Genomic DNA, 22,785 nt, shown 5'->3' on the forward strand with positions numbered 1-22,785 from the left:
TGAGGAGAGAAGGTTAAACAAGCCCTTTCATTGACAGCAGCTTGTAAAGAAATTATTTTTAGATAGCAGGAAACATAACACTGTTATGCCAAAGATCAAAAGATCCTATTTTACAGGCACCTCAGACTCTTCACTTTTATTACAGGCAGAATGAAGGCAACTACCACTGACGGGACAACCCACAATATACTCTGTTTAGCTACCCAAAAACGTTGCCCTAAACCTACGGAGAAGCCCAGAGTTTGGCCAGGAGACATGGCCAAGTGTTGGCACGCTGGCAAGGCAGCGAGGCTGAGCACCTGGGGACCAGCAGCCTCCTCCCACATGCCAGCCGGGGAGCTCCAGTGACCCCTGCAAAGCTGGAGCCTGGGGCTCCTTTGCCATGAGACAGTCTGAATTCAGCTTCTAAATAACTGCCCTAACCCAGAGGCAGTGGATCTTCAAACCCCCTCCTCTTAGCCATCTATCACAGTGCAGCTAAGAAACACAGTTGGTGAGAAAAGATCAAATAAGCAACAGGGAGTGAGAGTCTTCGGCCCCTGCGGACACCCCCATGCAGAGTGGGGACACAGTCCCTGTTCTTCAAAGCTGCTTTTCATCAGATGATTCCGCAGTGCAAAATACAGACATACTCCATGGCAAACTATGCCAAACAGGGACATGTGTGAAATTTTAGTATCTCACTTTATAATGCCTGGTTAGAGATGCTTAATCAAAACCAGGCTTTGTTCATTCCTTCCTACTGTAAACAACCCCTAATGTAAATTCTGGAAAGAGGGAGGAAAAAAAAGATTAGCCATGTGGACTATCTGTCTGCAAGTCAGGAACTATGGAGTTATAATTTCCTTTCTGACAGTGACTCACCCTGGGGAATGAAACACTTTCCCTCCATTCTCCCATGTGAAGAGCTATAAAATCACTTATTCATCTACATCAAAAATATGAGTTGTGGTGGAAGGATAATTAATCACTATGTACACTGCATTTCGTTCTCTGAATCACTTGCTGTGGACCTGATCTAAAGTCCACAAGAGTTGACAAAGAGGTTGCTAAAGACTTTGGTGGGCTTTGGATCAGGCCCTGCATAACAGCTGCATTTTAAAGTATAGCAAATGTATATGCTTGTTAACACTTGGAAAAGTCATAAATACATAAAAAACAGCTTCCCATCTGGCTTACATTACAACAATTGCACATTTAATTCCTTTCAGAGATCACAAGACATTCAACTGGCCATAAGGGTTATGAGGCCTCTTCAGCTCACCAGTTACAACCACATTCCTGTTGCGGCCTCAGCCCGCACCCAGGGAAAGGCCATCCTGGTGCTCAGCTGGATGGGCAATGCTGGGCAGATGGGCAGTGCCAGTCTCTCCTCTCCCCCACGTCCAGTGACAAGTTCTGGCCACCAGCATACCACTCAACTCTCCTGCTCTTCAAAACAGCAAAGCCACCTACAAGAAGCTTACAGGAAAAAGCTTCTGGCCCGCGTTAATCCTCAGTCCTACCAATGTCACACCGGAGGCAGCTGAGGTACAATGCCCCACGCACAGGGCTTTGCCCTGTTCAGCTTCCTGGCACAGCTGTAGCCACTGTATCCTTACACTCCACAGGTAAAGTGAGATTGTCAGCCACATTCCTCTGAACATTTTATTCTTCCATTCCCCAAACTTAAAACCATTCTATGCGAAAGCTATATATATATACACACATAAGTTTGTGTATGTATCTTTATATACAAAAAGTATTTTTACCAAAGAATAGTTACCTGCAGAGGACTAGCTAGTGGCCTGTTCCTAGGTACTGTGACTGTTTTCTGAAAACTGCTATCCCCTTCAGACACAGGCATCTTTAAAATGGAGCTGGTAAGAAGATTCTGAACAGGAAAAAACAAAACAACAGTTTTCAGTAACCCAGAAGAACAACCTGAATTTGAATGCATTAAATGCAAGCTCAGCCTGACTGCAGAACATGCAACACTGGGCACAGTCACAGACGAGTGCTCAGCCTTGGAGCAGACCTCAGCCTGGGGTCCCTGGGACTTGGCTTTGCAGAAGCATTGGTCACGTGCGAAGATTTTTCATCCAGTGGAACTCCCAAGTGCAAGAACAACAGTCACATTGAATAGCCCCAGCAAAGCAAAGGAAACTGTACTCATGCAAGCTCTCCTTTGCACAAAACAAAACAAAGCAAAACAAAACTTTTTGTTTTACCAGCTTTAACTCTGTGACCTAGTCATTTCTATATGCAGGTGCAGATGTCTTCCAAGTGCAGGCTCTTTACAAAGACTGTGGGCTGCACAATGACTGCAACTTCTGCTACCTTCTACAGGCATTACAGTGATCTACTTAAAGGCAGGATTTTCCTTCTTATGCTTAATACAGGAAAACGACACAGAAATAATGAATAGTGCCTACTTATAAGGAAGGTCAGACAAAATATTTTCTGTCTCGCATTTAAGAACAGAACAGGGATATAAAACAGAAAAATCATTTGGTGGTGTGAAAACTTGCACTTACTGGTACATCTTCCATAGTAGATGTATGTGTAAAGAGCTGAGTGCTCAGGTTTTCTCCTTCCCAGTGATTTGAGCAAAAAAAATTTCCAGCTTTATCTGTTGGAGACTCCACCTGAAAACAGGAGAGGCACCATGATAAAAAAATGACCAGGAGGCTGTCAGTTGCTTAATACATTGAATAAATATTCTTCACAGCCATACATAATGCATGTTTACAGTACTGTCTTTTACCGCACCCTTGCTCTTTACAGAAGAAAAAAGTTCAAGGTTCTCAAAGAAATCCCCACCTAATAAAACTTTGAATACTTGCACTCAGCGCTCTGTAAGTATTCAGGAGTTTAATCCCCTAGAAAGGACTGAGAATATACGTATTTTTAGAACTTTAGTGACAAAGTAATATAATGCAATGTCCTCAAATGTTCAGGTTTCTAAGTCACTCCATGGAGCTTGGTCCCTGTGGGGTTCTTCTATAGTCTTCACCAATATTAGAAAGATTCAATCCAAATTCCTGTCTAATTTTTTTCTTTCTTTTTAAGTTTCAAACGAAAACTGCATTAGAACAGCCTAAGCAAACCCCTGCTGAAAACAGCAGAAAGGCTTCTATGGAAATCAATGGGAGATGAATTAGGCATGCCTAGTACACTATATAGAACCGACACTAAGATCTTGGGGCTCACATGAAAGAAAAACAGACACAGCTATTTAACAGAAAAGGTATTGGTATAAGTTTCTCAGCAAAGAGTGCTGAATTAAATTGCCTCAGGTAAGCTTGAGATTTACCTCTTGTTTGATTTTCTTCAGTAAAGGGGGTCCACTTTCATGTATCCCAGCCACTATTGCAGATTCCTCCGACTCCTGCTTGATAACGTCCTGCAGATCTTCTACAAGATGAGTCGGAGTTTGAGGCTGAAAGGAAGAAACGTTACATCCAAGTCCCAGAACATCCCTCTGCACTAATATCAAAGCAACTTTTATCATTGTTTCCTTCTTACCAGCATCTTCAAAGGACCATATTTGATTTCCTGAGCTGCAAGTGCGTTTTTGAATGGAGTGGGTGTTCTTGGAGAGCTCTCTAATATCGACCTCTTGATTGCTGGAGTTCTGAAACTTGAAAAAGAGGGAGAAAAACTTTAAAAGAACATGCTTGGAAATATTACCTCTTTACAGAAATACATGCATACAGGCAGTGGCTGCTGTAAGACTTGGACAAATATCTTCCTGCAATCCTATAATCCATTTTGCTTTTCTGGCAGAACACCTCTTTAATGGTGATAAGGTAGAATGGCTTTATTTAAAAAACTCATTGAGTCCATATGCATGATTGTTCTGTATTAATAACCTACACCAGAGCTATAAAGTGGAAGCTTTACTCCAAATTAAGAAAAATCTGTATTTGTTAGCAAGCAACTCTGCATACAGCATACAGTGACCCAGCACTTTGCCTGCAAACCTGAAGAAATGAACCCTCGTGAATCCAACAAGACAACACGATAACAGACTTACATATGATTTTCCTTCTGAGCTTTGAAAGTCTGGTCCCTGTGGAATGGTGCGGTAACAGCCATCTTATGGCCACACACCGGTGTGGAAGTTAATGCAGGGTTGTCCAGGTTCAGGTTTTCATGACTGGATGAGGTGTTCAAGAACTGCAGGCAGGGAAAGGAAGAATCAACCAGAACATCCAGATTACAATCCTGGCCTCTTAATTTGACGTTATTGAAATTACTTCCTTTTGATTGACATAAGTGATTCTCCTGACCCTACGATGTGGGTAGGTGTATGGAGGGGTACCTGACTACATGGCAAAACAACATGCAACGGTTTGGCTGCAGCACTCAGGAAGCCAAAACGAGCATTAATGGAGAAAGAAGCTACAAAGAAAATGACACCCCCATTACAATGAGAAACACTCTCCACCACTGTAAGAGCCAAAGCTTAAAAGCCTGGTTTGGATTTTCTGCAAATAAATTTTCATTAATATTAAGAGCAGCGTGTCCAAATAAGAACTGGGTGAAATGAGTAAGGGATGTTTCAGGTATAGCCCCACAGGAAACTGTGTGAAACTCCACAAAGATTTATATGGGGAATCTAGGCGCTTTTAAGGCAGTAAATAAAGTGTTTATGACAGGAAAATAAATTTCCTATCATCTCTCTCAAAACAAAGTGCTCTGTTTTCACAGCATAAAATGAAAACCACCACCCCTGATGGGCGCATGGAGTGCTTTGGAATGGGAACAGCTGACTGAAAAGGAGGTGGCAGTATTAGTTTGGAGAAAACTGCTTTTGCATGAGCTTTACCTAGTAACCTAAAATGTTGTTTCCATTTCTTTTTTCTACATATCTATGAGCCTAGTGGTATCCTTTATTCTGACAATGATTCACCCTATTACCTTCTAGACTCAAATTGCATCACATTAAGATATTAAAATAGGGCATGTAAGAAAATATGGACTGCACTGGATGAATGATACATGATTAAAATACCTAATAAGTAATGGGAGATACAGTGGGAGATCATTATAAGTGATCTTTTACTATCATTCATGAAAGAGCATTTCTCTGACTTCAAGAACTAAAGCCAAACCAAGGCAAAACCAACACAAACAAACAAAAAAAACCAAAACACTTTTAAATAGTGCTACAGCTGTGAAACAAAGCAACCATCAACAGGAATTTGGAAGTGCATGCCAGGACATTTTAACAGGCCATTTTTCTCCTCATTCCTATTCCACTCTACCCCACATGGCCCAGGTTGAGGATGGCGAGCCATGATTTGAATTTTCTGGTTGTTGTCAGTTTGTCTCACAACCTGAATGCTATTTAAATGCAGTTTGAGGTTTTCTAGGTCAATGAATCATACTGTAAGTGGACAGAGATGGAAAGTATTACAAATGCTCAGAAATGTTAAACTCTAGTAGTTGAAGGAGTTAACAGCAAGAGCAAAGCAAGCAATCTTATTCCCCTACAAAAAATGATCTAAATAAAAAAAAAAAAAACCAAACCAAACACCCCAAGCCCCACAGATGAATTTAAAAGAGAACCAACAGTTAGCTTGCTGATGATCTAAATTCAGTGGTGAAGACTTAAGAGCAGTGAGGAGATTCAAACACGGAGTGAAATCAACAAGCGCAACGGTAATTAGTCATTTGTTCCAAAGGATTAGTTTCTAAATTGTTAAGGCTGGGGTGACTTTTGAGAATTAGTAACATCTGTGCAGAAGTCTTGATCTACCTGCGAGGGAGAGAAGGGCAGGCTTTTGACAGGGGAGCGCTTAGGAGGAGTTGAGCTGCTGACGTCAGCTAGGACCAAGGTGCTACCGTGGCCACTGGCTAAGGGGCTGCAGTGCCCTCTCTTTTTGCGAAGAAGGACCCATGGAGCTGCACTGCCCTGTGAGGCAGACGATAAGGACTTTGGTGAGCCAGGAGAGCCCTGACTCAACATGATTTTGCTCAAGTTTGTGATGGGGTGTCCTTGAGGTCTACAAGCACTGGCCCCTCTTTGCTGAAGCTGCGCGACTTTGCCTGAGGGAGCTTTGCTAGCCGAAGTGTCTGTGTCTTCAAAGAATTCAAAACTGCTGAGATCACCCCATGATGAAGGATCCTGAAACAACGTGGGAGGCACGGAGCTATAAGACAGTGTATAGTGCCACCTCATGAAAATACAGCGCTAGGATATGCCCATAACCAACAACAACAAAGTCTTTCCCAGTTCAGTTCAGCTTGACCCTGTTTGAGTAGTAACACCGTGAACACTTACTTGTGTTTGAAATATATACCTCGATCACATCAAACTGTCTAATGACCTAGTAGTGTGGCTGGCAACTGAGTCCCTAAGGAAACAATGAGTCGAATGATGTCCCTAATATCTACTTGCCCAGGGTTTTCTGCCGAGTACAAAGACAGTGCCTTTTGCTACCAAAAAATGCGTGCCCTGTCTCTAAACCAAGACCGGTCTCCTGCAAACCTGCACACCTCTGGACATGCTGAATGGGATGTGACGCTGCATGAAGCAGACTGCTGCTGAAGGAGGGTGCCACCAACAAATGTATTTCAATGTGCCACTTCTGTTACATGTAGTACCCCAGAGACCACAGTGACAAAAGGCCCACGTCAATGCCAGTTAGCTACCTGGCCTTTAAAATGCATGTTTCCAGTCCTTCATATATTCCAGGGCAAGCTCCTTAAACTTTGAAAGGCAGCTATTGTAGCTACAACAAAAACTTTTAGAAAATGATGCAGATACATGAGCAGCCACACATAAACCTACAGCATGTGTCACTTCAAACATAAATAAGTATAATTTTCTTGTTTAAAATCTTTCATGATGTCTCTGAGTTTATTTTATGGAGACTTAATACGGAGAGATCATTTCAAACTACTGTTGTGCAGTTTCCTAAAAATCACACTCCCATACTAAGATGCAGCATGAAAGGGAGATACCCACAAAAAGCATACATCCATACTTGAGGGCTTCATTTACGAGCAGCTGCGTTTTGTTATATCAGAAGCTAAGCTTCAGATCTTGTAGCAATTGGAAGCTACTCAGAAAAAAACCAGAAACACATTTAGGATGGTCCCAGTTCCTCTCCCCTTACTTGTTGACCACACACGAATCCACCTGAGGCAGCAAGTCTACTTACGGAGTCTATTAACTGGAGTGTTTCTGCAAATTCTAAGAGATTCTTAACATTATCCAGGATGTTGCTCTGGTGAACAATCATGCACCGCGCAGGGGAGGCACTTTCCTCAGGTAAGCAACCGTGATCCACTGGTGGAGATGGAGTACAGTGGTGATGTTCCCCCAAACAGGAAACAGGTGCATTGTCACCACTGGTCCTGGTGCTGTCAGCAATCGTGGTGCTGTGCCAGCCGGGGTAGTTTGATGTGTGATTCTGTGTCTAAAGGAAGAAGGAAAAAAAAAAAAAAAGAAAGGGGGGGGGGGGGGGGGGGAGGAAAGGCAGAAGGAACTTAGCAATGAAATTGCACAAGGTGTCAGATGCCACTGGAGGAAAGATAAAAGTAGTTGCATCATCATCTAAAAGCTTATGCCTATGAAACAATTGTCAAGATGTTTCCTTTCATCAGTGCAAGATGTTGTTTTAAGTAATATCGGCATTGTATTTGTTATCCCAAAGTTACCTCATAATTTACTTCCAGGACTATGAGCATATATGATTACTAACACATAATCAATTCATTCTGTGTTACTCCAAAAGCTCAAAAAGTGTCTGCAAGTCATTTTCTGTGAGAAGCAAGAAACGGCAGGACTTCCCTACTGAGCACTCAGCACTGTAGAAGGCTAAAGGGTTTAAGAGTTAGAGTTGCTTTTGTTTGCTTATCTCCTTTTCTTCTCCTATCCCTGTCTAATGCTACAGCTTACACCAATGCAATGAAGAGGCTGTCAAATCAACGTGGTTAGGAAAGCAGAAGAACAAATTAACAGAAGTTTCTTTCCAGTGTGATCATGCAACAGAAGAAATTGCAAAACATTAACTAAAGTTAAAAAGTGGCCAAACTAACGTATCATGCACACAGTTGTTTTACTATTAATTTAAATATTACCCAAAAAAAGAATCTGCTGGCTATCACCTGTCTTCAAAAACGATTCCAGGATTCTTGGCTTTGGTGATGGTGTTAAGTAATTATGTAAGGGTTTTCACACATTAACATCCAATGGCATATACAATGAAGTGTGAGAATTCAGTAATAGCCAGCATTTACTCCATACATGCAGTTATGAAGAATCTAACATTATTCAGAGAAGTAAAACAAACTGTCAAACATGCACCAAGTCTGAAGCTTACAGTATATAAAACACAGCTGAAGGAAAGAATACAACAGAGAAGAAAAATCTGATGTACAGGCACTACATTTTCATCACATGAACCATTGCACACTTTCAGAAATGCAGATCCCATTGATTTAAGATGTGTGGGATTTTTCGTTTTTGTACAGTCACCAAGCTTCCAATATCCTATCACAGAGCCCAGCCCTGCTCCCACTTTGCGAAGTAAAATAGCTGCAAAATATTTGTTGGGTTTTTTTAATAAAAGAATTTAAGAAGCAAATACAGATTATATATGTGCTATGTTTCATCCTTTTAAAACGGAAATATAGAGCCTTGATTAGTCTCAAAGGTAGAGGGGGAGTAAAAAGTTAAAAAGACAAGCACTGGGGTAATGCTGCTATCCCTCCATCCAAGCACACAGTGACAATCTTACTGGTAATGCCTGCTGCCCTTTCAGTTCATTCTCAGTCGACATTAGTAGCAACTCTAATTCCTTTATTCGTTTTTCTTTCTCAGGGTCTTCATCATTATAGTGTCTCTGAAATTAAGAGTTAAGGGAAAAGAAAAGATAAAGGTCTGATAGGATGTAGCAACTAAAATGCTTATGGCTTGCCGTCCTGTGGTTATAATAGCCAAATTAGACTCAAAGATGAAACAAACGTCAATTGTGTTTTCCACTACCAAAGTCCTTGCTGAATTTCATTATAGACATTTGAAATGGAGAAAGTGAAAGCTATCACACCAGATGTCAACTACTGTGTTTTAAATCCACTTCAGAAGAAGCAACAATTAACCATGTTAGAACTCCCCCACCTTCCCCATTTTCTCTCTTCACTGCACTCATTACATTAAAATGTTTCCTTAATGTACAATGTCTGCATTTTGACTTATAAAATGTTTAACAAATTGACTCTTGAAATGAGGTTCAAGTTATCTACCTGAATAGCTGCAGCAGCTGGCTGAGGAACATTGACAATATTTACATGCAGTGCTACTGGATATGGGATCTGACCAGGGACCTAGGCCAAAAAGCAAAAGACACTAAAAGTTATTATTTCTATCGTATTGTCTGCCTGCATTGTGAATTTGTGTTAAACATACACTGGTGTTAGGTTTAATCTTAATATTTATATAAATAGATATATATTTATAATTATGGAGACTAAACAGCAAAACCCCCAACATTTAACCAAAAATTAAGCAGTCTTTTAGGAATAAGACAGTGAGCATTACAGAGGAAGAAAGAAAATTCATACACAAAGTATCCACCCTTCCTGAATGAGAAAAGATGAATAATTTATAGATGCATTTGTAAGATTTTTCAAAATTGAAGTGAAAATGCAAAAGATGCAATTTATTATCATCTAAAACTCTACAATGCAGCTGTTTGAAGCAGCAGCCTGTTTCATTATTAATCATTAATAGAAAAGGAATCAGACTAAAAACAACAGTTGTTTACTTGGTTCTGACAGGCAACTCACAAACAGAATAGTACTGAAGGGAATGTAGGAGATTTTAACACAGACCGCGGAATAAACCAGATTCAACCGATCTTCAAGAAATGTAATATTCACCACTGTAAGAAACAGTACTGGGAACACGTTCACTGCTTACAAGATGTTAAAGCCACTGAACTCAACTCCACCACCTGAATGTCAGCAAGTAATCGGAAATGTACATATTTGCATCGCTGAATGAAGTCACAATTAAAGTTGCCTGACATCAAACACATACAAGCCCACCAAGACTGGGAGAAAACCATTCATGCTTCCTGAAATCAGGTGTGGCAAAAAGGCACCCAGCTATTTAACGAAGCAAAGCACAAACCCCCAGCATTTCCAGGTGCTTACATTTTGTGACTCAGAGATGTGGTAGTAAGGGTAGTCACTGCTCAGTGGGGGCTGGCTGGCTACTGGCAGCTGTGCAGAAGGTGGGTTGTGAGCAAAGGCCATCAAGTGGTTGCTCTTCTGAAAGCCAGCAGCTGCTGAGGAGTGACAGGCTTTGGAGGACTCCTGCAGGTAGCCCTCCTGCTCAACCTTGCGGCGCATGGTGGAATTCCAGTGGTTCTTGATAGCATTATCAGTTCTGCAACAGAAATACATACGTTTGAGGAGTTTTAAAAATGAGCATTTCCAATTCAGACAGATTAATAGGCAGGAAACTGCTGTTGGCATTTCTGGTTTAAACTTCAAGCTGTTCTCTGACCTTCCTCCTACCCCCACCTTTATAAATGCTGCTCTCAACTTCTCAGGAAAGACGCTCAGTATGAAAGACAGGAGAAAAGACAAATGGGCTAGGGTTGTTCACGTAATTTTTAAAGCAATCTCTAAGCCTTAGGTCCTCAAACTTTAAGAAATTAACTTCAGCTTCACCTCATTCCCATGAGGTGAGGTGACAGCAAAGGGTAACACCCCTTTGAGGCTACCCTAAAGGGCTGACAACGTCTCTTCCTAAGTCTAATATTAAAGTGGAGTTTTATTGTATCTCATTGCCAGAAAAGACAGACTGTGGAGAACAGCTGTGAAAAGACTAACTTCCAACAAATTTCCAACTGGCCACCCAGACAACGACAGCATCATGCTATACACACAAATTCAGTAAACAAAGCTGTGAGTATTTTTCTTAGCTGCAGAAAAACTGCGATTCAAATTCTCACATACATAAGTCAGAAACAGCAAACTTATCAAGTCTGTGAGTTTTAAGAGTATGCTTAGAAACAGCTCCTCTATTTGAAAAACATCACCACCACATGGTATCATTGAAAGCGGTATCTGTGATGTGTGGAAGCTATAACGAAAAAAAAAACCAAAAAAACCAAAAAACTTTCCAAGGGGTAATTCCTTTCTTGTTTTCTTCTGGAAGCTGAAAAGCAGCCTAGGGAATGTCCATTTAAAAGGCTATCATGATCTTAGGCATTATATTTAGGTCTTCAAGATGTTTCACCAAATAGCAGGAATAAAAATAGGAAGGGAAACCTTTCCCTTGCTTACATTATTTGCTTGACTACACTTTATGTCGAGTCACTTTTACTACAGAGCAAGTAAGACACTGAATCTCTGAAATTATATGCAAGCTGGGCATAACCTTCCAATGAGACAAGTATTTCCAGGACCAGAGTTTGAGGAAGTCAGTTTATCCTGTTCCATACATGTGTTTTTAACAGATCAAAATCAACTGGATGATTCAGGAGCAATTACAAAATTTGAAGCAGCCCTCTCCTAAACCTTTTTGAATAAACAGACTGAATTTCATGTTGAAGGAATACCCTTAGCTGAATGTAAATTATGTTCCACTTGTAAAGTCTAATCCTTCCCTGTTAGATCCATTTAAATTTTGACAGTTATTGCAAGCTCAAGTAAGATTGCACAGGACATTTAGGAAACTGTTACGGTCTTGCTCTAGTTACTGAGGTTTTTTACCTATGGCAAACATTAAAAGCATGTAAAAATAGCGTACTGTTCCATGTACTGACCAAACAGCACAGTTCCCCACTGAGAAAAATGCACATTGATGTCACTGGCTTTCCAGGTTTTGATTCCAAAAATTTTTGATTTATAAAGTGCAGCCTGAGGCAACTGAAACGGACTGATCAGACCTGCAGTTTTTTCCTTTTTTTCCTATTTAAGAGCTAAAGGTATATGTCATTACCGTCCAGGCAGCAACTTTGCAATTTCTGCCCATCTGTTTCCCAGCCTCTTGTGTGCCTGGTAAATAATTCTATCTTCCTCTTCTGTCCAGGAGGTTTTCTTCACTTCTGGATTCAAATGGTTGTGCCACCTCTCCCTGCACTGTTTTCCAATCCTTCCCTTCAAATGCTTAGCAATGACAGACCAGCGCTTTGGACCATATTTCTGCACGAGTTCTATTACCTTCAAAGAAGGACATAAAAACTGCCTGTATTTAATGATGCATAATGAATCAATGAAATATTTCTGTGGTGGAGCAATATTTTCAGCAACATTTCTCACAATTGCCATGGTAAAACTAACACACAATTAAGGTTCCCCACTTCCCATTTATACTTTTACCCAAAAGGAAAAACCTTGTAATAGTTAAGGCATTTCTAGACTGCAGTTTTATAGTACTGTAAAGCAACATTAATTAATTTGCGTAGAAAACTTAGAAAGCACTACACAAATAATAAGCACTGATACTGACAGGATCAGTCTGTCTCTGGCCATCTTGGTGTTGAGACCACCGAAGTCTCTAGGAGTTTTGCCCCAACACATGAAATCTGCTAGTAAGGCATTAATCAGATGGAAAAGAAAACTGATTACCCTTTGATCCTCCTCTTTAGTCCACGGACCTTTGATAAGTTCTGGGTTTAGTACCTTCTGCCATCGGTGCTGGCACTGAACATCTGTCCGATTCTAGTGAAATGTAAAATATGCAAAATAGATTCTTTAGACAAGATGAATGTAGAGTGATAATGCTCTTATCTAAGTACACTTGTTCCTGCTGTATTTCACTGCCAACTACAGCTACCAAACAACATGGTGTGATACAGGAGGTCTGAGAAGAGGGTGCTCAACTATCAATTTGCTCACTGAACTAGGGAAGATTTCTGTAATTTGTGCAGTGAGGACATCACCAAAACTACAGAAACTGAATCTTCACCATCTGCACAATAGCAGTCACGCTTTCACATGCAGTATTTCTATAACAAAGTGTTTGCAAAGCAATTATCTTCTAAACCATACTTACAATTCACCAAAGCTATTTTTCCTCTGTGCTGAGACATTTTGTTTCAGTGTCACATTGACCATCTACTGTGCAACACCCTGCCACCCCCCATTTTTGCTGGTTTGATTTTTCCCAACCCTTTTGAAGAAGTGAAAGGAAAATTAGAGGTAAAGGTTTCCACAATATTCTAAAATTTCTGAGGTCTCCAACTGTGGAGGTTTTATATCTCCTGCAAAAATGTACCTACAAAGCAACCGCTCCCCTTCCTCTTACTTGGAAACCTCTGATAAAGAGTTGTCACTAGAACTGGAAAGAGAAACCAAGATCAACTTACAGGAAGGAAATTGGCAATGACTTTCCAGTCTTCTGTGCCATTCTGCTCCACAAGCTTCTTCAGTTTCTCATCCTAGATCATTAAAAAACCCAGACATCATGAATATCACAATCTCTTATAATGCAAATAATAACAGAATCATAGAATGGTTTGGGTTGGAAGGGACCTTAACGATCATCTAGTTCCACCCCCCTGCCATGGGCAGGGACACCTTCCACTAGACCAGGTCACCCAAAGCCCCATCCAGCCTGGCCTTGGACACTTCCAGGGATGGGGCACCCACAGCTCCTCTGAGCAACCTGTTCCAGTGTCTCGCCACCATCACAGTAAAAAATTTCTTCCTAATATCTAATCTAAATCTACCCTCTTTCAGTTTAAAGCCATTCCCCCTTGTCCCATCATCACATACTGTTGTAAAAAGTCCCTTTAGCTTTGCGGTAGCCCCCCTTTAGGCACTGGCAGGCTGCTATAAGGTCCCCCCAGAGCCTTCTCTTCTCCAGGCTGAGCAACCCAACTCTCTCAGCCTGTCTTCACAGGAGAGGTGAAATGAAATGTATTTTTTTTAAACTGTGTCCTTCCAGCTTTTTATGCATTTATTTTTGCTTCCTGAGTGTAAGGGAAGGTGGTCTGTAGTCTTCTCATACTTTTAATTGCCTAAATCAGAAGATTTTTCTACTCCTGTGGATTTTTGTAGGTTCTTTACTGTGCTGCAGGAGAATGACTGACTTCTGTGCTGTTCTTTGACTTGCATTATACATCCCCATTTACTGCTCAAAGCAATGTAACTGTTACTCTTGTACTGGATTTACAGGAGGGCATGGCTGTTTAGATGCCAAGCATCAGAATAACAATGAAATTCAGTAATACACAGACACCCAGCTGCCTGGAGACCTCTGAAAATCACAGCCTCAAGGTCTGTATGTCTTGCAAGTAATGGGAGTTCCAGTAATTTGCTTGTTGCCTATCCACGTACAATGAATGTACAAAAAAACTAATGGCTCCTTTTTGCTGCTGATCACTGTGAGGGAGTTTTGATACTCCCAACAGCAAGAAATTTGGCCCAATATTTTTAATGATAAGGCCAGAAATACTGACCCTAAAGACAAAAGAAACCAGTATCTCATGTACTGGGAAAGATTGAGATAATGCAAAACTAGTGAGAACTGCCCCAAGAGATAAGAGGAGGGGAGCAACCCTCCCTCCCCCCCGCCCCCCCCCCCCCCGGGTTCCCTGATTAGGGCCTCCCAGTATGCTCCCAGTTCATATGACAGTAAAGTGGCCATCGGGCTCCACGGCCATCCTTTCCTTCCAGGCCACATCACAACCACATCCACTTCTGAAAGAGCAGATTATGATTATAAAAAAAAAAAACAATAAATGCTTGCAAGAGGTGACCTGCAACTGTTTATACATCAATATACATTGTTAGAGAGGAGAAAGTCAAAACATAACTTAAGAACCATATTAATGTATTTCACAATAAACTCAAACCAGTTAAATGGCCACAGGATATCCATCTGGCAAAGGAGTTTGATACCACAATTTACCCGGAAAGTCAGCACAAGGGTATTGTGATTAAAACACATTCTGACCTTCAAAAGCAAAGAATGCTCAATTTTGGTACCGCTGACTTTCTTTCTTCCAGCTTTTAATTTATTTCCACTCAGAATCATAATGCTGTAATTAAAGTGCAAATTTCAAATGGCACAAAAGGACTGCAGCAGTTTCTGCCACAGTTGTTTTCTGCTGTGGGACAGTGAACACACGTCAGTTCTCACATAGCAACCATTTTCAAACAAAAAGAGGCAGCAGTAACAGTCAAGCACTGCTGCAGGTGACTGAATCTGTTTCTCCAACAGAGATTACACAGAGGCTCACATACCTGTAACGCAGACTTGGGTGGACATAATAAATAAATAAATAAATGGGTTTATACTTTTTTTAAAAGATGAGAATGATCCTTGAAGTTAAATAAAACACTGAAGATAGCTAATGAGTCAAAAACGTTGTCCTCATTCATACACATGTCACTGTCACTGAAATCAGTTCATAGACAAGCAACCAGGGAGAAGATCATCATCCATGCTTTCTCAGTCTGTTTACATGCTGGAGATGAATGAACTCAGATTTACCTCTTCGCGGGTCCACCTGGTTTTTCCTAAGTGACGTTTTCCAGTCTTAGGAAGTAGACCATCATAATCATGATCATACATCTCAACATCTTCTTCATCATCATCACTACTATATATACTGCAGAAGGAAACACAGCGAGACACAGAGTGGGACATGAAGACTTGAGCTACTTAATTACAAAGCACAAAAACCCCACTACAATCCTTACAAAGGTTACACAGATAAAAGTTCTAAAACTTGCACAACAAGATTTTGTTCTGCATTCTGTTGTTCTAGTATTCCGAACTGGTTCTTCTGTTTTTGGTATCCACAGATACAAGCAAAGGGCTGGCAACCTTCGTATTACTGTGCATGTTTAGACCTGCTCCTAATGTTAGATCAGTGGTGAATTACACATTTGGCAAACTTTCAACCAATGAAAGTTTCAAATTAAAATACAATGTTTGGGACAATAAAGAGAACTAGAGGCTGTGTCCATTACACAAGCGCCTGTTCAAAATCTTTAACTCGTGCCATACGTTCTGAAAAACATTAGTGTTTCTGTACGTTTAACAGAGCAGATAGTTCTCGTTCCCAAATAAAAGTCTATACAAAAAGTTAACCAACAATAACCTCGTTTGAGAATATGGTTATGGACCCTATATGTGAAGACAAAAGTTCCTCTAATTAAAGCCAGTAAGTGGTAGCATTAACATGCAATAAGCTGTAATATAAAATGTGCCTGCCATTTATGGGTCTGGACAAGGGCTGAGGACAAGTACATTTAATACCATGCAACCAACAAATGAATGATCGAACCCTTTTATGCTCTCCATGTCTCTAACTTAAGACTTTATCTGCCTCTATTCCATTCCTAAATCCCTCATTCTGTTTTTGAAATACACTGCTTCTCACCTAATTAATGACTAAGGGATTTCCCCACAGGCTATCTACAGGTAAAAAGGACTCTATTACTCTTTTCACAAACAGTGCTTGCTCTACCCAGTTAACTAAACCCAGAAGAGTGTTTTGCAACACCAGTCATCTTCCTGGTGGGCAGTATTTTATTTCCAATTTTAAAGGTATGAGCAGCAGTTCTGACACTTCAGCTAAGAGATGATAACCACAAGCGCTAGAAAGGAGACGTCAGGCTACGAGGCTAAAACCCGTGATGTATCCGATGGTGTGGTATGCTGGGGTATGTCAGAAGTATGACTAAGCCATTAAAATAAAGTTATTTTGTAAGAAAAGTATCAGGCATTGTTTACGCCGTTAGCCTGTTTTCAGGAGATTCCTTTTTAAATTAAGCTGCAGTGAAGCCCGGAGCCGGTCAGTCCCAGCACAGGGGATGGATGCAAACGCCTCCAAAACGCAAGCTGTTGAACACACGTTCTTTTCAAGCCCACTGGGCTAATCACACCGCACACCTCCAGCCCCGCTTCCCGCCCTGCGGCATGCGCCGCGAAAGCTGCGCGACACGCAGCAAGTTTTCCACAGCCCGCCGTGATGCGTGTGGCCTTCGCCGAGCCCCTGCCGAGTGGCTCCTCGCTCCCCACCCCCCACCACCCCCCCAGCCCTCATCTCGTCCCCACGGTGCCGAAGCCCTGCAGCCCGCCCAGCTCGCCCCCCGGGCAGCGCGGACCCCCGGCCCGCTGCGCAGCGCAGCGCGGCAGCGCGCAGGGGGCGAGTTACACGCTCCGGCCGCTGCCACCGCGGCTCCTGCCCCTGCCGCCGCTCAGCTTAGATTCACTTTTTTTTTTTCTAAGTAAGCGACACAGAGAGACAGCTGTGCGACTGCCCATATGCCAAAGGAAGTTTTGTGGCTCCATTTCCAAGTATCATTTTGAAAATGAGTTTCGCAGGCAGTAAACACCAGGTACGCATCCATCGGTGACGCTTCCTGCGCCGCGGCGCGTCTCAGGCACGGCACAGAGACGCCACCCCGCAGAGGCACATCAGCGGCGAACGGATCGGAATGACTGAAGTGCGGTGCCAGTACCGTAACCGGTTTATTTAAATAACCGGGGCCTTGCTGGCACCGCAGAGCCGAGCCCCCGCTGTATTACCTGTGTTCTCCAGCAGGAGAAAAGGCCCCCGGGATTCCGGGACGCTCGGTAGCTGCTTTAGCCAACCGGGCCCTCAGCGCTGCTCCAAAACTTCTTATTTCGCAGCGCCGGCCGCAGCCCGCGCCCCCCCGGCCCCCGGCGCTCCGCCCGCCCGGCCGGGGCAGAGGGCGGGAGCCCCCCCGCGCCGCCCCAGCGCTCCCGCGGCAGCAGCGCTGCGCTTTGCGCCCGGGCAACCGGCTCGTGCAAGGACACAGGGGGAAAGGGGAAAAACAGGAGAGAGGGAAAAAACACGCAGGCGGTGGGGAGGAAGTGGCTCGCCGCTGCCACCGTGATTGAAGGAATTCGGCCACCGGCCCCGCGGGGCAGAGCCCGTTCCCGCGCCCGTTCCCGCTCCCGCCGGGGCGGCCCCGCGCCGCGCCGCGCCTCCCCGCCAGCCCTTGCCGCCGTGGCGGGGCTGCCAGCCGAGCCCGGGGCGGCGGAGCGCCGCGTCCCGGCGGGAGGCGCCCACGAGGCAGGCGGCGGCGGTCCCCCTTTCGGGAGAGAGGGGCCGGGTGATTCACCGCCAGCCCCAGCGACACCCCCGCTCTGACACTGAAAGTACAGCCCGGCGCTCGCCCAGCGGCCCGCTGCCTCCTCCCGCACCGCAAGCCCCTCTTCCTTAAGACGAGCCCCCCGAGCGCCCAGTCCCGCCGGCAGCCGGGCAGGGAGAGGCAGGGCTGCCACTTTCTCCTCTGTCACAGCCCAGCCACAGGGGAGGGGAAGAGGGGAGGATGCCGAGCTGCAAAGAGAAAGAGAAAAAAGCCTCCACGTGTCCGACCCGCCGTCCCCGGCTAATTAGGCAACAACCCCGCTCTGGGCGCCCGCCCCGCAGCGGCGGCACGGCCACGGCCACGCGGCGCTGCCTCCCCGGCCCGCTCCGGCCCGGCCCGGCGCCCCCGGGGCGCCGCCGCCGCCGGCCCCTGGCGCGGCGCGGCGGCGATCGACCTCGCCCGAGAGCGCGGCGGGCGGGCGGGCACGGGTGACAGCTCCGGCCGAGCGCCCCGTCGGACCCGCAGCCCCCCGCAGCTGCCCGCTCGCGCTGCCACGCTCCGGCATGTGCCGAACGACGTGTGCGGGGAACAGGCGAGCGCCGCTGGACGCAACTACCCCGGCGGGGCAGAGCCGCGCTCCCGAGGGCAAAAGGGCCGCCACTTCAAGAATAAATAAAATAAAAAAAACAGACGAGGGAGTGAGCCCAGCCCCCCGCCGGCCGCCCACCCCGCCGGGAATGAATGAATGAATGAGACGGGACGCGCTACCTGCCGCCGCCGAGCCAGCCCGACATTGTCCTGCCCTGCAGCTGCGGGCGCGCAGCCCCGCCGGGCTCCGCGCTGGCCCCTGCGGGCAGCGAGCCCGGCCCCCCGTGGCGTCCGGCAGGCGTGCGGCGCCGGGCCCGGGCGCCCCGTCAGCGGCAGCTCTGCGGCGCGTCCCGCTGCCCCGGCGCCTGCCGAGGAGGGGGCCGCTCCGCGCCGCGCCTCGGGGGCGGAGTAGCCCAGGTGCGCGGAGGACGGGGGGCTGCACGCCCGCCCCGTCCGCCGGGCGAGCTCTTCTCCCGCTGCTGCCTTCCTGCTCCCCCGCCCCGCGCCCCGTCTGACAGGCGCGGAGCCGGGCGGAGCGGGGCCGGCCGCCCCCCGCCCGCGGACAGCGAGTTACCTGTGCCGGGGTCTCCGGGCCATCCTCGCACCGGCCGCTGGGGGAGGAGGACGGGGGAGCCCGCGCCCGCCGCCGCGCCCTGCTGCCGGGCTGCGCCCAGGCGCTCCGCCGCCGCGCACGGGAGTGCCGAGGAGCCGCGGGAGGAGGAGGAGGAAACAGGTTGAGATTAAAGAGTAAACTCTGTAAACAGAGATGCCATCAAACAAAGGGCCCTTGGACACTCCCCCTCCCGCCAAATCTGGCGCCCCTGCAGTGCGCAGGCGCCTGGCGCCGTGCGGCGGGCCCGTGCCGCGGCGGCGGGGCGCGGGGCGGGCGGACCGGGGCCGCGCGCCAGACGGGGCCCTCCCGCGCCGCGCCGCGCCGCCCCGCCCCGCCCCGCCCCGGCGGGACCCCCCCTTCCCCCTCCCGCGCCACCGCCCCTCGACGGCGCGGTCGCAGCCCCCAGTCCCCGCGGCATCAGGCTTTCATTGACGAAGCCGTCGGGGCGGGGGGCAGACACCGCCCCCCCCCCCCCCCCACCCGCCACCCCCGTGCACGGCAGGTGGGGAAGGTGCGTCCCGCCGTGGGTCGGCGCGGCCACCCCCGAGGGGTCTCGGCGACTACCCCCGGGCCACCTAGGTGCCTCCCGCCGACGGGGGGTGGGCCTGGGCGGGTGCACCTGCTGCGCTCCCTGCTTGGCGTGCGGGCTACAGCGACCCTCGGGGGGCGAGTAACCCCTCCCCCACCCCCACCCCCTTCCCGCTGGAAACATACGCTAAAAGGGACGCTGGGGGATGCGGGGGTCTCCGGGGGGGGCCGAGGGCCGGGGCTGCCCGGTGCCTGACAGCGGCTGCCGCGCCGCGGGGGATTTTTGCAATAGTTCCCCTTGCAGCTGCCAGGGGTGGATGGTCCCCGCCGCCGCCGCGGCGGGAGGGGCGGTGGGTGTCCGACGAGCTCCAGAGAACACGTTTTGTGATACAGAAATGAGTCAGGACGTGAAAAATGGCGAAACATGCAAAGTTCCCAGGCTGCGCTGCTGCTTGAAAAATCGGGGCTTTGCAGCGGTTTCGGCGCACTCGCCCTTTCCTCAAAGGCCCGCGGCTCATCAATGAGCCGCCGACGGGGCGGGCCGGGCGGGGGCGGGGCCGCGGGGCCGCTCCCCAGCCCGCGGCGCCGCTGCGGGAGGGCTGGGGGCCCGCCGCCTCCCGGGGCGGACCGTCCCGCCGAGCCGCAGGCCGGGCATGGGGCACAGCGCGGCCTGCGGCAAGCCCCCGCCCCGTCGTGTCCCTGAGGTCCCCTAGACTCCCATGTAACGGGATTCACCGGCGCAGGCAGCCCGGGGACGGACGGGCAGCGGGGCTGTCTCCCCGAGCCCCGCCGGTGCATCGCTGCGTGGGGTTACACGCGGGCCCACATTAGCCGACGGGCGCACGTCACCCCGGCTGTGCATTACCCACGCCTCCGACGGCCGCTGCCCCACCGTCCGGCCTCCGCTCGCCTACCTGTGAAATGGACCTGCTGCACCGGGGGGCGGCGTTCGTGCAGGCTGGAGGCGCTCTGCGCAGTCACCTCGTCACAGCTTTGCGAAGCGTTTCCCTGCTGTGAAGGGGGACTTCAGTGCTAGTGGCAGTGGGAGAGCTGGAAAACTAAAGACTAGTTCAGCTCTGTTCTGCACCCGGTGACCTTTATATGAAAGTGCGTGCTGGCATCAGCAGAGAACAAGGCTACTCAGGTCCATCAGATTTTTGAGGCTTTTTTTCTGGTAAAGATGTGTTTGGGGAAAGTGGGAAATCAGGCGGCCCGAGGAAACCCGGAAAGGCATCTTGGTGTCCGCACTGTAGCGAGCCACTGTTGCTGGGTGTTGGGGATGTTACTGTTGCAGAACCAAAGCTGATATTAATCCACAAAAGTATCGGGATTTTTTGTGTGTGTTAGATGTTGCTTTCATTACTTAACACAGTGATGCTTACCCAGTTCTGTCAGAACCTAATGCTGAATCCTTTACAGAAAGTTATTAGAGAGACTTCTGAGTACTGCTCCGCCAGAGAGTGTTGCTTCTGTAGGTAGGAGGCCTGAAGCTGGGCCTGTAGTCGAAGCAGCTGTAAGGCTATGACAGGATTCACAGGATTTGCTCTTAAGGGGAGGTACTAGTAACTTTGTGACTGAAAAGGTACGTTTCACTGAAACAGTGTGGTCATGCTGCCTATAGTTTCCCACAGAGGTACAAACAAAACTGTGCTAGGTTATCTCTTCCTGCTTCTGCGGGAAACATTTTCCCTTGTTGGTTTTTGCAAATATTTCAGTGTTACTGAGACAAATCCAACATCTTCCCGATTTGGATGTAAATTTGCTGAATAAATGCAAAGAATGTCTATTATTGTTCTCAAGAGAACTGTTAATATTCACAATTTCCTTCTGAAGGTTTTGTGTAAGACTGCATTTCTTCTCCAGTGACTCTGAACGAATACCCTTTTTTCTTCCCATATTGAAAAAAAAACCAACCAGCCAAACAAAAAAACCCAAACAAAGACCACATTTGGTTTATAAGAATACTAAAAATTGAAAATAAAACATATTTTTACTGTGTTCAAAATAAAGAGGGAAATGACACCTCTGCTCCAGGCTTAAAGATCAGTATTCTCCAACCCTGCATATATAAACCCCTATAAAACCACTAAGGTGTGCACATGCACTCCACTGGTGTTGCTTCATTGTTATTGTTTAAAATTTAGCTAAAAATGAGCCACGAGCCTACTGTTTTGTTTTCTTTCCTTTCCCAAACACCTGTAGCCTGAGGCAATTTGGGGTGTAAGGGTTCTTTATAATATATCTTTGCCAAAGCCCTAAAGAAAAAGAAATCACCCTTCTACATCTGAACTTAGAGATCATATGCCCTAAGATGTGCAGTAGCAGACTTCTTGTATTACCCTTCCAACTTCATTAATTAGTGATGTCTCTGAGCCTATTTATAGTAATTGCATCAACTGACAGAGTAATTGTAAACAGTGTAACTGCATGTTCTGATGATCTTTTACTTACACAAATTACATAAGTAATTTAAGAGAAGTAATTACATAAATGGTAAATACACAGTGAATTCCTTGATTTCCTGCACCTCCACTACAAACACAAACCTCAAAATGGAGTTCAAAGCATGTGAAGAAAGTTTCAAGAATCCCAGTTAAACATCAAATCCAAGACATGTTGTCTTCATCCTTAATGTTTTCCTGTTGCAATCTGCTGTTTAGCTGCCGTGACTTGGGCTGAGTACTGCCAATATTAGCTAACTAGGCATAATCAAATCAAAAAGGAATCGTGAAGGAAATGTAGCTGGGAGAAGAGGAACAGTAAGCCTGAACCCTGGGATTTTCCAGATGGATAGGAGGTAGTTGCATAAATTCTTATTTGACTTTGGAAAATCCCAGCAGCAATCTTTACCTATGTGCTGTTCCTGCTTTTCCTGAATTTGTCACAGAATTTGCAAGGAATGCTGTGAAATCAGTGTCTAACTACTCACATGATCACACACACGTATGGGGGTTTTTTCTATCACAAGTGTTATAAAAAGCCACCTTTCCCTCTGGTCTGAAGGCACCTTAGAATGCAAGAAACATTTT

General features: G+C 46.4%; 1 protein-coding gene across 3 annotated transcripts in view; it reads right to left on the reverse strand.

The window, feature by feature from the left end:
• MYB (MYB proto-oncogene, transcription factor) overlaps positions 1-19,422 on the reverse strand; it is a 28,919-nt gene extending 9,497 nt beyond the window's left edge. Inside the window, exons 1-15 of one of the 3 annotated variants that reach the window (XM_055714202.1) lie at positions 19,190-19,422; positions 15,452-15,569; positions 13,320-13,391; positions 12,580-12,672; positions 11,951-12,171; positions 10,153-10,387; positions 9,241-9,321; positions 8,736-8,840; positions 7,155-7,412; positions 5,747-6,115; positions 4,019-4,161; positions 3,508-3,622; positions 3,296-3,421; positions 2,517-2,627; positions 1,766-1,873 (exon numbers count right to left, since the gene is read on the reverse strand). In XM_055714202.1, the coding sequence (XP_055570177.1) occupies positions 1,766-1,873; positions 2,517-2,627; positions 3,296-3,421; positions 3,508-3,622; positions 4,019-4,161; positions 5,747-6,115; positions 7,155-7,412; positions 8,736-8,840; positions 9,241-9,321; positions 10,153-10,387; positions 11,951-12,171; positions 12,580-12,672; positions 13,320-13,391; positions 15,452-15,569; positions 19,190-19,212 (2,178 nt within the window). In that variant the 5' untranslated portion in view covers positions 19,213-19,422. Of the gene's footprint in view, positions 1-1,765; positions 1,874-2,516; positions 2,628-3,295; positions 3,422-3,507; positions 3,623-4,018; positions 4,162-5,746; positions 6,116-7,154; positions 7,413-8,735; positions 8,841-9,240; positions 9,322-10,152; positions 10,388-11,950; positions 12,172-12,579; positions 12,673-13,319; positions 13,392-15,451; positions 15,570-18,795; positions 18,951-19,189 lie in introns of those variants that run through there. The other 2 variants (XM_055714200.1, XM_055714203.1) reach the window with 2 other exon arrangements.
• Positions 19,423-22,785: the final 3,363 nt, after the last annotated feature.

The sequence above is a fragment of the Falco cherrug genome, chromosome 6, assembly GCF_023634085.1.
Source record: "Falco cherrug isolate bFalChe1 chromosome 6, bFalChe1.pri, whole genome shotgun sequence".
In the NCBI taxonomy this organism is placed as follows: domain Eukaryota; kingdom Metazoa; phylum Chordata; class Aves; order Falconiformes; family Falconidae; genus Falco; species Falco cherrug.